A 15262-nucleotide genomic window follows, 5' to 3' on the forward strand; every position below is an offset into this window, starting at 1 on the left:
TTCCTTATCCCAAAACTCTTATCATGTAATCATTTGCCAGACACATAGATACAGAAGAAATATGCCTGATATAGTTCATCACTTCATAATGTAAATACTGTGGTGCCATTTTTGCCATATCTTCAATTAAGCATCCAAGCTTCCCCTTAACTTTTAATTAAGGAGGGCAGTATTATGTAAAAAAAAACTTCAGTGTAAAATATGTAGTCCGTGAACACTTCTAGATCTCCAGTCTTTCAACTGAAATGTGGTGCTCAGATTTACTTGATCTGTTTAACATGGGCAACTATGATCTTTAAAAGGAAGAAGCTTTCCTGTACTGTTATTTCTAGTCCCATTTTCCTAGTTTCATAGACATTAGGGGGCTGGAAGGGACCCCATGAGATTGAGTCCAGCCCCCCTGCCAGAGGCATGAAGTCTGCAGGGATCGGATGATCAAGTTATGGAGTTAGCACCATATATGAGACAACGGAGTAGTTACGTCATGTTCAATTGTTGTTTTCCCAGGCCATGTACAGACATTCACGTTCTCGTGGGAGAGTTGCTGCTCTCCCAGTAGAAACCATGAGTATGTGGACATTCAGGATTTTTCTCCCAAAGCAAAAAGGGCTGCTCTAGGAAAAAAATAACCTAAATCACTCCTAAGAGAGTTTCTTCTGGGAGAGTGAATGCCTGTGTACATTTTCTTCTGAAAGAAACCACAATGCAATTTTCCAGCATCCCAGGGTGCTTTACTCTATTCTCCTTCACCACCACCCCCCTCCCCCACACCCACTCCAGGAGACAGGGTGTTGTTCCCTGGACTTTGCTGCTCCAGCCAAGCAGGGAGCAGAGCACACCCCTTCACAATCCCTGCATTATGAGACAGGAAAATGCAAGCTGACTCAAAGCAGTCTGGGTCAGCCAGTTAGACTGTCCTGTACACTGTTGTCATCTGTCTCAGACAGACTAAGAGAACCTGCCAAACACACTGAGATGTGTGTGCATGGGTCCCCTTGTTGCACAGCAGCAGCACTGCAAGCTCTCTGTCTTTAAGAGGCTTAGCATTCAAGTGTCTGTCCAGGCATCTCTGGGTATGTTTTTCTACCAGCAAAACACACCTGGGAGAATTCTCCCAGGTCATCTGAATGTGTGTACACAACTTCCTCAAGCCCAGAACACACCAAAAGGATCCAGACTATACCAGGACAAGAAATGCAAAACCTGCCAACACATCTCCACCACCCCCACTATTACTACACCCCACAACAGAGCCATCAGCATCCCAGGATCTTACAGCTGCACCTCCAAAAATGTAATATACCTCATCCAATGCACCAAATGCCCTGATGGAAGATATGTAGGAGAGACCAGACAACAACTGCGCACCAGAATGAACGCACACCAGAAATCCATCAAAGACAGAAACACTCAATTACCGGTGGGGGCACATTTCTCACAGGAGGGCCACTCTCTCTCCAATCTCTCAGTCCTGATCCTCAAGGGAAATTTACACAACACATCCCAGAGACGCGCCTATGAGCTCCATTTCATCAACCTGCTGTATACTAGAGATCAGGGACTAAACATAGACATTGGATTTTTGATACATTACAATCTGCCTGGCAACTGACTCCCCAGCCCAGCCCAGCCCCTGGCTTCTTCACTTTTCATTCCATCCAGGAAGAGCACACACCAACTGCTGCAGCTTCCTTAGCCTGACGAAGGGTTTTTGAACCCGAAAGCTTGCTTAATAACTATTCTCCAACCATTTGGGTTGATCTAATAAAAGATATCAAATTCACCCAAGGAACCTTGTCTGCCTATATCCTTAGACCAACACAGCTACAACCTAAACCCCTGTACACAACCCCGCACTTCATTACTTGAGCACTGGAAGCAGGTATGGATTTATGTAGACATATTTCACATACGAGTATAAACCTGGAGTTATTCAATGTCAAAATAAATAGGTAGGTATTTCTGATGCAGATGAGTCATTAGGCTTGGGTGGACTTTTGCTGTGCTTACAGAAATATGAAACCAGTATGGTGATGCCAGCTCTGCTTTTCTGTTGTAGGCTTTGGGGGCAGAATCTTACTTATTTCCAGTCTCTGGCAAATAGGAGTAAATAGGATGAAATTAGGCATATACTTAGGTGACATATTTAACTGACTCCTTTGTTCTTGGAAAAGTAAAATGGGCACTGATATCTCAGGTCTTTTTTTTTTTTCTTTTTTCTGTAAGTAACACACTCATGCAAATCCAAAAGAACTTTGATTCCACAAAAGTGGAGGCACACATTCATTCAATAGTGCAACAGGTACTGAACCCAGCAATTGCACATGGCAGAACACGTGATTTTAAGATCAGAGATCATGATCCTAGACTCCCTCTGCATCAGTAAGTTGAAAGCCAGGTGATCGCAGAACTGGTATAGTCCTGAATCATGCATGGACAGGCAGCTGATTTTTTTTTTTTTTTTTTTTTTTTTCCCACCAGTAGCGATTCTGTTGTCTTAATGTAGTTGTTTGTTCCCAGCCCCAGGACTGCACTGGAGTTTGAGATGCCATTGCAATCTAGGCTTGGGACTGGAAATCAGCTGGAACGGGCACACCAGAGCCCATTCCAGACCTATGCACTGGAATGTTAGACACCTGCATGTGAACGCCAGCTGTGCACCCTTTTTATTATACTGGCATTCTGAGATACTGGGATCTGAGAGAAGGCTCCCTGATTTTGGGTCCTCATGGCCTGGGGATGTCAGAACTGTGTTCAGCTGGGCTGGGGAGCCTTGGGTTGGGGAACCTTTCCTAGATCCCTAGATGTTTGGGTTGGAAGGGACCTCAGCAAATCATTGTGTCCAACACCCTCCCTTGGGCAGGAAAGACTGTTGGGGTCAGACGACCCCAACCAGGTGAATGTCCAGCCTCCTCTTAAAGACCCCCAAGGTAGGGGAGAACACCGCCTCCCTTGGAAGCCCATTCTAGATTCTGGCAGCCCTTACCATAAAGAAGTGCGCCCTCATGTCTAATCTAAATCTGCTCTCAGTCAGTTTATGGCCGTTGTTGCTAGTTACTCCAAGGGGTGCCCTGGTAAACAGGGCATCTCCTATGCCATGCTGTCCACCCTGATGAATTTTTGTAGGTGGCTGCAAGATCACCTCTCAGCCTTCTCTTGCGATGGCTGAAGAGATCCAGGGCCCTCAGTCTCTCCTCTTAGGGCTTTGCTTGCAGGCCTCTAACCATACGAGTACCCCTCCTCTGAACCCTCTTGAGGTTGTCCGCAGCCCTCTTGATGTACGGCACCCAAAACTGGATGCAGTACTCCAACTGTGGCCTAACCAATGCCACGTATAGGGGAAGTATCACCTCCCTGGACCTGTTTGTCATGCACCTGCTAATGCATGATAAAGTGCGTTTAGCTTTACTGATCATTTCGTCACATTGACGACTCGTGTTCATTTTGGAGTCAGCTGTGACTCTGAGATCCCTTTCTGCTTCTGTGCTTCAAAGGTCCTCCCCCAGACTGTAAGTGTGTTGGTGATTTCTTCTCCCTAAGTGCAGCACTTTGTACTTGTCTTTGTTGAACTGCATCCTGTTCTGTTCTGACTACTTTTCCAACCTGTCCAGATCCAACTGGATTCATTCTCTACCCCCAAGTGTGTTTAACCTTACCCTAATTTGGTATCATCTGCAAATTTGGACAGAGTGCTCTCCATGCCCTCAACCAAGTCATTGAACAGCGCAGGTCCAAGGATCGAGCCTTGTGGGACTCCAGTGCCCATATCTTTCCAGGCTGATACCAACCTGTCCACCACCACTCTTTGGGTGCGACCCCTAAGCCAATTTGCCACCACCTGACCATGTAATCATCTGTGTCACAGCTGCTCAGCATATTTATGAGAATAGGATGAGATTCCTATCAAAGGCCTTCTTAAAATCCAAGTAAATGACATCTACCTTAACTCGTGTGTCTAAGCATTTTGTCACCTGGTCATAAAAAGAAACAAGGTTAGTCATGCAGGATCTACCTACTATGCATCCATGCTGGTTGCCCTTCAGCATTATTTTTCCCGCTGCACTCCCACAAATGTGATCCTTAATAATTTTTTCAAAGGTTTTCCCAAGGATAGATGTGTGACTGACAGGTCTGTAGTTACCCAGATCCTCCTTCCTCCCCTCCTTGAAAATAGGGACCACATTGGCCCTTTTCCAGTCCCCTGGGACCTGACCTGAGCACCAAGAGTGCTCAAACAGCTGTGCCAGCGGCTCTGCTATGACACTGGCCAATTCCTTCAGCACCCTTGAATGAAAAGCATCCGGGCGTGCTGACTTAAACACATCCAGTCCTTCCAAGTGTCTCTTCACCCAGTTGGTGGGCTGGTGTCCTTTTTGTGCCTGTCTCTGATCCAGTTGGGAGATTTGTCCTGATCCGTGTTCAGGAATACAGAAACAAAAAATGTGGCTTTGCATTCTGACCCACAATACCTCAATTTGCCCCTCCTCTGATCCCATCTTAATTATGGAAGATGTTGCTCCTTCATGTAGAGAGCCACACCTCCCCCTTTTCTCCCTACTCCATCTCATCTGTACAGCATATAGCCCTCAATGCTTACTGCTTACTGCAATGATTGATTACTGCTCAATCATGGGTAGGGTCCCACCAGGTTTAATTTAGCCCAACTAAATCAAACTTCTTGTTTGCAAGCAGGAGTGTGAGTTCCTCCTGCTTGTTCCCCATGTTCCTAGCATTAGTGTAGAGACATTTGAGCCCCCTGATGGGTGCCCTTGGTGCCCCCTGTCCTGATGTCCATTGGGCCTCTTAGTACTTACATGGGCTATTCCAGCATATGGCTCGTGGTTCGTTGATCATAGGTTCTCTCTGTGTGCATCCCCATTCCCTGACAAACCTAGTTGAAAGCTCTGCATAGGAAATCAGCCAACCTGGAAGAGAACAGACTCTTACCTTTTGAAGAAAGATGAAGGCCATCATATTCCATGTCGGGTTGCAGGCAGCCCTGCAGCTCACCAGGACCCAACATCCCAGCCCAGCTAACAAGTTTGTCTCCACTCGACACCCTGAAAACAGGGTGCAGCCTCTGGACACGAAGAGCTGTCAACCAAGACCTGCCATGCAGCTTGCTGGCTACATGGCTGGGCTGCATTGCCATGTGTCCAATTTAAAGCATGATGCAAACCAGCCATAAACATATTCAAATGTTGCAAAGGTTTTGCAATTGCAAATGTGCAAAGGTTTTGTGGCTGATTTTCCATTTTGTTGAGCCACTAATTGCCTGAACATGTGGCAGGGTTACTGTTTATGGCATGATTAACAGGTTAACTGCATCTTAATTGCATAGGGCCTTAGCAGTACAATTGCATAGTAACTTGAAAGTTTTTTAAAAATTTTACGTATTGTTATTATCTGGTAACTGTTAACTTTTCTTGCTGGTCTTCTCATGCCTATGCACTTCTATTCTTGACGTAGTGTTTTGGCTCTGACAAGTACATTAGTGTAGATAGCAAAATATTACATAAGCCATAGAGCAACTTAAAAAAATATGGAAGCTGCTTATGTTAATTCTTAGAAGGTGATTCTAGGGTCCTTATCCCAGAATATCACCACTCGGGTTTCTTGTCAAAAAGTAAACACAAGATATACAAGCTATAATCAAAATAATTGGTCACAACTCTTAGTATTTGTTTTTAGCAACATTTTCAAATACCAGACTTTAGTAATATTACCATATTTAATTAGAATGATGTACTTTTCCTGCAATCCTATTACTGACTGATTGAGTTTCAATATGCTAGCTAATGTATGTGAAAAATGCTTGCAGTCAGATCAGCTTTTACCTCTACTACTGAACCTCATTGTCTTGTTTACAGGTGATGTAAATATTTGTAACTTATCCTGTTTCCTGGACTAATAGACTGCTAATAGGCGTGGGGGGAAAAATATTCAGCTTGGTGCGACCCCGTACTCAGCACAGCACAGCACATGCCCAGAAGAGGCATTGTGTTAGTCTGACCTGGGGAGCTGGGTTGAACTAACATGCTTCCTTTTCTGGTACAGCATTGGGGAGTTTCAAAGGGGTTTTTTTGGGGTGGGGTTTCCACATCTGTCAGTGCCCATAGAGACTATTAGAAAATCTTTAACAAAGAAACACCTTTCAGTATTAATTCCTTATAATTATATTTTTAGATCCAGTTTGAAAAATACTGAAACCAGTGTGAAAAAATGGAATGTTGTATTGGTCAGAATATGAGCATCAAGATTGCTAATTGATGGCCTAGATCCCACCCTTCATATGTAGAAGGTGGAATCATTCTGAATCCATAAGTAGGGTTTTGAATCAGATTTGTTTCAGTCCTCCTACAGACTGCTGTATACACATGCTGTGGTCTTTAATGTGGCTTGGTTCAGAAGTCCATTTTCTGTTGTGCAGCTGTAATGATCAGGGGCATCAGTGGTAACTTTAACCCATTTTTCTTTGTGGAATAGTTAGAAAGAAACTAGACAGATTCTGTAAGTCAACGTTGAATTCTGAAAGTGATCAGTTATCTACGACACCATCTCCCCTATCAAATTTGTTTCTTTCAGATAATGTTGTAGCCATGGTGGTCGAGAAATTATGCAAGAGGCTATACTTCAGTTTACTTAAAATATTTTAAACCTCTGAATTCAAAGTATTTAGGCTTCCTGATTTAATTTGTTCTTTTCTCTTTCCTTGAATATAAGCAAACACAACGGTTCAGTTTTTGTTAATTTTTGGGTTCTCGCGCTTTGAGGTTTGTTTAAAAACAAAACCATAGTCATTCATGACTTTAAAGCTGAAATTATAGAAAGAAACTATTTCTTTTAATTTTACACACAAAAAAAAAAAAGTTTCTGGTAATATTTTGATCTAATAGTCCTTTCTCATCTTACCTGGTTATAGTATAGATGGTGTTAAAATGGTGTTTTATACTTATTGTCAATATTAAATGAGTACGATAAGAAAATAGCTTTGGGGCTTCTCTTCCTCATTTTTTTCTTCTGCAGATTAGAATTGTGTGCGCTGACCTCCTTTGTCAGCCACTTTTGAGGTGAAAAGTGCAATGTATGGGCATTTATACGTGTGCTCTGGGAGGAGAGAGAGGGTGGGCATTTTAATTATAGAGAGGCTCCAAGAGCCGGTCTAATTAAAGTGCCTCGAGTGTCTTGTGTATCAGCATCCCCACGCTGAAAAAATGGCAGCTGAAGCTCTTCAGCATGGGGCTGCTAATGCACGAGACACTGGAGTGTGCTGGAGCATGGTAATTACCACACTCCAGCAAACTCGATGAATCCCATCTGCTCTGATGCACTGTAAATACAGTGGGTCAGAGAGCAGCCTCGCTGCATGTATATAGGCGCCCTATGAGTTAGGTACTGTTTGCCTGTATGTAAGCCAATGAGCAGATAGCAGTCTCTCTTTTTGTAAAAGATGCTACTATTTTTCATCTTTTTTTTTTTTCTTTTTTTTGTTTTTTTGCAGAAGCCAAAGAAACCACCACCTCCTGTTAAAGGCCCAGGTATGTAAAAGCTGTCTCATTATAAAAGTACAAACTTAAAGCATAAGACCCAGTATGATGGGCTATTGTAGAAGTTTCTCTCGGACATGGATAACTGAGAAATAATGTGTTTGCACACTTTTTTTAAAAGGAGTGTATTCTAATTTTACTGCACCTACATAAACATGGGTGATGGATACGGTGCATTCAGAATGCTGTGCTGATTACAAAAGGTTTTATTGGGATGAGTTTTTGAAACTACTTTCCAAACTAAAATATAGCTTTGCATTTATGATTAATACAACCACTTTAAATGAACAGTAACTAATAACACATTCCATATCCTACTGTTCCTCTTGTTCAGCTCACAGTTGACTAAACCTCATTCCTATCCTAACTTAGAAATATTGTAATACTTACCTTCATTTTTCTGATTTTAAATAAATGCCTATAAACTTCACTGAGTTTCTTGGATGGAAAAGATCATATAAATACAGATAATTGTATATTTTTAGAGAATGACTAAGATAATTATACCTGTTTATAAAAATGGCTCTTGTTTCTTTTTTTTCTTTTTTTTATTCAGCTCCAAAGCCTGACCTTCCAACTGGAGAGAAGAAATTCATTTCTCATAGGTCTGAAGAAAAAGGTAAGACCAGTTTTCTTCTTTGCAAAATTAAACTGAAGTTGTTTCAATGAATGATATAATATTTAGTTTTCCCTTGTGTTTTCTCTGAACCTTAGATACTTCTAAGACATTTTTTAGGCTTGGAAATATGAGTATCTGTTACAACTTTTTATAGCTGCAGTATCCACTTGGTTCAATGCAATTTTATAATAAGTATGAATTTGTAATTATGAACTGTAGTATTCATATATTTAAATAAACTTCATGAAAATTTCAGCTGATCTTACATAGAATGTTTCAATCAAAAATGTGAATGGATTCGTACCATTTCTTCTGTAACTATAGACATAGTACTCTTACGACAATGTTCTAGCATTATTAATTTGTAGAGGGGCTATTATGAATTCTAGACTTCTAGAAATAAAGTTTTACTGTTCGTGAATGTCTGATCTTTTCAGTCCCCTCTCCCTTTTAAACTCTGACCATATTTCATTTGCATTTAACTACTGAAAATTGTGCTCACTTATTAACTTGACATTTCAAACAATATTTAATAGTCCAGACCAAATGTAATACACTTTTGAAAGGCTTAGTTTTGCACACACAAATAAGGAAAGAACAGCTCATAGTTAAGTTGCTTACCATGACAGATAGAAATGGCAATGTCTCAGGTTCCTTTAAATCTACTTCCTGAAAGTAGCTTGAAAGAAGAAATGCTAATAGCATAACAGCCTGACCATCTTTATAATAGTAATCTTTTTGCGCAAATAATAAAACATGGCTTTTGAATGTAGTCCGGAAATGGTTTTCAAATGCATGTGTAGAAGGAAACATGCTTTGTTTTCTTTCTGTCTTGCATTGTTTTTATGATGATATACTTTAACAAATATATTCTTGAGTATTCCACGTGCGTTAAGGTTAGCCATCTTGCTTCTGGCTATTATTGTAGTTATTTATTTGATTTTTTTTTTTTTTTATGCTGTTCTCCCCAAAATAGGCTCAGAGTGGCTTACAGTAAAAACAGGTAAAATAATAAAACATTAAAACAGTACCCCAAAGAATACCCGGAACTTAACCCACTTCCTAAAAGCCTGCCTAAATGAAAGTCTTACAAAAGTGTTATTACAGAACAAATTATTTTTCTTCCTGGAGGATGAGAGTCTTTGCCTAAATTGAAGCAAAAGGAGAGGCTAGGGCTGAATTTGATTAATTGCTTGTTTAAAGTAAATCTGAATCAATATGTGATATAATTTTAAGTTGAATCTATTAATAGCTATAATATTAATTTTAACATTTATTGTCCAATAGTGACAGAGGAATATTCCAGGAAACAAATTAAACTGAACATCTTTAAAATTTTGGGGAACTTAAATCCTGCATTTTAAAAGTAAAGCAGAGAGCCATACCTTTGATTAATAAAGAATAAAATAGGTGAAATTCTTTGCCTATATTTAGCCAGGGGTTATCTAAATCATCATAATGGTCACCTTTTGGCTTTTAAAAGCCTGTTTATTTCAATAGAAATAGTCTTTTGCTGCTGAAAAAAATGTAAGTACTTACTGTGGAATATTAAATTGTCATGAAATAAACTCTATTATTGGGCTAATACAGGTATTGAACTGTAAACTGTATTATCAAAAGAACACACGAGACAACCTAACTGAACGGGAATAGATTAACAGAGACTAAAAGCACCACCACTTCAGTGAAATGAGGAAGTGAGTCCCCATTGCCTGACAAAGGGTGTTTGTTTGTGTCCAAAAGCTTGTAAAGAACTTTTTTCCAACTATTTAATAAAAGTCTAATAACAGATATCGCATCTACCCAAAGAACCTTGCCTACATCAGTGAAATGGCACTCAGTACATTATTTATCTATGGTAATTTTTTGCCCTTCGTAAATGTCATCAGTATTCCTTTCCATTATGTAGCAGTTATTTTTAGCCAGCCTTTATTTTTTTTTCATTTTAAATTTAAGAATGCCAAAATGACCGTTAGAGCATAGACTGCCATGTCTTACAACATTGTCTGATCCTGTGTTGAGGTGACCTGTAATAAAGAAAATCAGTTTGAAATATTAAAGCTATTTGATGAGAAAATACATATCAAATTTGATTGTAAAAAAAATCAGATTATCATGTTAATTGAGAATTATCACCCAACTACTTTGAACACTTTGTTTTTAGTAGCCCTTGAATAACAATTAGAACATAAGAAATGATTATTGTTTAGCACCACCATGTGGCTAACCTGTTTACTGTCCTATTATATCAATATTACCACTCAGTATGAAAAAAGCAGTGATGGAGATAAGATGCTAGCAAACTGCATCTTTCCACTGTAGTATCACGAGTCTTTGGAAATCAAACTAAGCAGGATTTGTAGTGAATTCCTGCTTTGGAGACCTTACCCAGGTTCTTCATGGTCTTTGTTTATCTTCATAATGCTGTTGCAGATGTGGCATTGTTATCTGCTTTCTCCAGACAGAGAACTGAGGTCAGGGAGTCAAAGTGAATTGTCCAGGCTGATGCAGGAAATCTCTGAATTGAACCATTGTTTCCTGTGCCCAAGGCAAATGCCCCAACTCCTGGAACACCTTTCCTGAAATATGCTATGTAGGGTTTGATTCTGTGACTACTTACATACAAACCAAAAAAAACCCATTTTAGTGTTCTGCAAAGCATCTGTGTTAAGGTATTCAGAACCCAGTTTTAATTTTGTCTGCCTATGGGCTTCAGTAAATCACTTAAATTATGTGTATGCCACTTTGCCATGCTCTTCAGCATGCTGCAGAATAGTGTGTGTCATGCCTGGAAATGAGGCAGAGCTCGGAGGGCACTGTCTGCTGTTGCTATATGCCAGACTGGTTGTCCTTGGCATGGTGTCACCACTTCATATGCCCGTTTGGTGTATGCAGACCTAAAACACATGGGCAGTGGAAGTTTAGCTGTCCTTCTAAGTTTCACGCGTGTGTTTGTATCCAACTAGTGCCATTCATGTGCGTGTGTGTGAATTTAGGGTCCTTATTCGAAAAAACTTAATCCTAAATTCATACAGAAGCCATCCTCCAGAGATTACTTCTACTGTACTTTGCTGACGACATGAAACAATACAGATAGGCATAAGGGCAGAAATGAGGAATAATTGGATAGGATAGATGCTAGAGATAAAAAGGATATTTTCCTCTCCACATGTCCCTGCATCTGCTGTCATCTGCTATGCAGTAATTGATTTTGTACAGAGTTTCTTACTGTTGATCCATGTTAGTTGCTGTTGACCCACTATTACCAAAAATGTTGATGAAGACATTTCTTTAATGTTTATGTTCAGGTATATAATTTTGCATGTGTAGATTAGAAACATGAGTGCCTCAGAGATGCAATGTAAAGTCTTCTGAATGTCTCCCACTGCTCGCAAGCAGCCATTTGTGATGAAATGCTAGTTAAAATTAGAGGTTACTCTAAATGTCTGTTAAACATTATCCTGATGCCTTATTTTGTCAGATGACAAAGCAGCTGTGGAACAGAAGCCTTCGAAGCCAGTAGCTCCCCAAGTACCACCCAAGAAACCTATTCCTCCAGGCAAATCTAATAACTTGCTGAGAGCAGGGATTTTACATCCGAAACGACCAGATAAACCAGTGTTGCCACCTCCTGTGTCCAAGTCAGTATATTTTCCTTTATTTTTAAGCACATATAGTGAATAGATTTAATTGACTTTCTTTATCTTCTTTCTCTATTGTTAGAAAGGGTGAAATTAGAAAGATTAATATAATCAAAAGTCTATTATGAACATTTTTACCAAAAGGTTTTGAGGGATGGGAGCTTTAAAACTTACCTCCGAATAACTTTCAAGCGCAGAAAGAATTTAAAGGTGCTATTCAGTGCTCTTTTCTCTTGTTGCATTGTAGCGTTGTTTTGTGATATACCCTTTTTTTTTTCCCCCTTGGGCAAAGGGTTTCAGTTAGCTCATACAGAGTGCTTTGGCCCAGAGTATCAAAGAGAAGTAAACATATTATGATGCAAGTAGTTCTCTTGATACAAAGATATGGGCAAACAAACTAGTTGCCACAGGGCAAACTAGGGCGTGAACTTTACAGCATGTCATTTGGTCTGTGATAACTGCGCCTATGAGGCTCTTACTCTCACAGCAAATGTGTCGTAGGTTATTGCTCAATGCAAGTGGTACAAGACATTTGATAGTCACCATAGGGTAAGATTGTACCCCTGGATAGTTATCGCAGAATAGCTAACATGCTGTAAAATCACACCCTATGTTGTCTTGTGGCAACTTGTTCATACCTTTTCATATGTATCCAAGTCTAAAAACCAATCTGAAAAAAATGTTGAAACTGGGTTTTCAAAAACTAGAGTATTCTACTGAAAATTGTCCCTTTTTGCTTGTAATCCTCAACACGTTTTAATTATGTTATGTTTCGTTTAGACTGGACCTCTTTTTGTCATTACAGACCTAATGGGGATGTGGTTTCCCTTCGACCGAAGTCTGACATTGAGCCAGTACTGAAGCCAAAGTTAGATTCTGAACAATTGCCGCTTAGACCAAAATCAGTAGAGGTAGATTCAGTTGCAATAAAGAGCTCTAAAGAACCAGGTAAGATTAAAAAAAAAAAATGAACACACTACTAGAGAGTATTTCCAACTCATCCTCTTCTTTTTAGATTGGGATAACCCTCTAAGCATCAGTATAAATTATTAAGAGAATACATATTACACATGTAATTTCTCTCTCGTACAAATAGTATGCTTATAACGTCTAGCTTTTTCAGTCCAAAAAAACTTTTCATCACCAAGCTAACAACACTGCAGTAATTTAAACAAGATAATTTTTTTCCTTACTTGCTTATCATCTGCTCACTTCCTGCTGCTTTGCATCTAAAATAACTTCTTATATAGGTTAATTAAAATGATATTTACATGTTTTTTACTTAATATCCTTAGTATTCACTACTGGTATTCCAGGATCTAGTTGACACCTTTTGTAGCTTGATGCTTTTTAGCAATTTAAAATTTGGGGACATAGTTGCATTGTGAATTTGAATATTTTATAGTCATGAAAAAGAGCTGTATCTTGTTAAGTACACCTTTATCCTAACCTGACTTACTTTCAGTTCGCCCCCTCTTTAGTGAAAAGTTTTACCACTGACTAAAACAAAGCACATTTTGGGCAGACACCATGCAAACTTCCCATGCAGTTGCTGTACTAATATTTCTTCAGTAACATGCCTGATCTCACTCTGTTTGTGCATTGTATTCAGAGGTTGCCAGTTGTACCAAATTGAGTGATAGCCCCTTTTTCTTTTGGGCAGGTATACATTTCTCATTTATTTTGAGACTGTTACATTTTTATTTTTTGTGCGATTTTTACATTGCTTTTTAATACTGGCCCCTGGATGTAAAACTAATGCATAACACCCTGGGCCACTGCATCTGAAACATGACTTTTCAACACCCTTTCCTCCCCTCCCACACAAGGAACCCATCAGAATTCAAAACTCATATCACGCTTTGAGAGGCTTGTGTAGATTTAATTCGTTGCACCAGATGCTCTCATGGAAACTGCCTGAAACAATACTAAAACTATGCATCAGGAAAACAAAGATCACAGGGACAAAATTAGAGGCGCACAATCACATGTAGGAGAACACTTTATCACAGAACAGCCGCTTGCTTTCTGACCCTGCTATCTTGCATGTTCAAAGGGATTTTACAAAACACCTTCCAGAGATGAGCCTGGGAGCAAAAATTCATAAGCTGGCTGGGCTAAAACCCAAGGACTTAACACTGATACTGATTTAGTGGCATATAATCTACCTGACTCCAGAAAATCTTTCATCGCACTGCAAGTAATAACTGTCTTGAAAGGTCCTAGACTTCCCCTAATCATGCTATCATTTCTTCTGTAATTTGCCTGTCTGCTACCCCTGGGAACTCCCCTTCTGCAGTTTCACAGGCCTGCAAACTGTTTTTAATCTTTCACTATGTCTGCTTCTGCCTCCGACCTGAAGAGGAATGCAGTTGATCCAATAAAAGAGATCACCCACTGAAATCCTTGCCTCTGGCGTATTTCCTGGACCCTTACAGCTACATCATTTAATGTATTAAGCATTCTTATTGGCAAAGCTTGTTCTGTACAGAAGAGCCTGAGAACATAATATCAGGATTTGTATCTTAGAGTCCAGCAGGGCTCAATGCAGGTATTGCCTGTCTTTTGTGAAAAGTAGGAACTTCCCCCTACCAGTGATAAAGTGCTTTCATTTTTTTTTTTTCTGCCTGTAGAGTCATCAGATAATAAACTTCAGGTAGATTGTAATATGCCATGAAGTGTCAATATCAGTGTTCAGGCCTTATTCAGCGTATGAATTTTTGTTCCTTGCCTTTTTGAAGGTGTTCTATAAATTTCCCTTAACCACTAAGATAGTGAGGCCAGAAAGTGTGCGGCTGTTCTGTGAAAAGTGTTCTCATACACATGATTGTGTGTCTGTCTTTTTAATTTTGTTCCTTTGATCATTCATTCTGGTGTGTAGTTTTAGTCCAGTTTCACCGACATTGTTTCGACGAGGGCACAGGGCAGGGCACTGGATAGTGATTGGCAGACAGCAGCTGCTGCGTCAGAAGAAAGATTTGTGGGAGAGGTTGATAATGTCAGGATATGCCTTTTTTTGTTAATCTTTTATGACCCATGTGGTTCCTCTGAGCTTCAAGAAGGTGGTGATACATAGTTGCCCTTGGACTCTCCTGACTCATTCATGTTTAACTTCAGTTCATTACTCATATTAGCAGGTTTTTCAGCTCCTTGTTCAGACTGAGGAGGTATTGGTCGTAGCGACCCCCACATTCCTAAGATACTGAATTTATTTTCTGTTTCCTGGAGGGTGCAGTTTGTCATCTTCCTGCACGTATGATATTGATTGTGGCAAGGATAAGATCTGGCAGGCTGAGATACTGTCCAGAAGATAAGTGTTTAGCTTAGGGAGAAGATAGCAGACTGTTAGCCTCTGGTGGTATGTACACCTTGCATCTCTTGAGCTTTCCATTTGGGATCTTGTTCTAGTGGTCCCTTCTGCTAGATAGTCACATCGCAAGAGGTGTTTTGCTCAG

At 39.9% G+C, this 15262-nt stretch overlaps 1 protein-coding gene across 5 annotated transcripts in view; it reads left to right on the plus strand.

The window, feature by feature from the left end:
• Window positions 1-15262, plus strand: part of CD2AP (CD2 associated protein) — a 118626-nt gene that overhangs the window by 87307 nt on the left and 16057 nt on the right. For all 5 annotated transcript variants that reach the window (XM_025191429.1, XM_025191430.1, XM_025191431.1 and 2 more), the window contains exons 10-13: window positions 7502-7538; window positions 8104-8166; window positions 11648-11807; window positions 12613-12755. In XM_025191429.1, coding sequence (XP_025047214.1) covers window positions 7502-7538; window positions 8104-8166; window positions 11648-11807; window positions 12613-12755 — 403 coding nt within the window. The remainder of the gene's footprint in view (window positions 1-7501; window positions 7539-8103; window positions 8167-11647; window positions 11808-12612; window positions 12756-15262) is intronic.

The sequence above is a fragment of the Alligator sinensis genome, unplaced genomic scaffold (assembly GCF_000455745.1).
Source record: "Alligator sinensis unplaced genomic scaffold, ASM45574v1 scaffold1666_1, whole genome shotgun sequence".
Taxonomy (NCBI): Eukaryota; Metazoa; Chordata; order Crocodylia; family Alligatoridae; genus Alligator; species Alligator sinensis.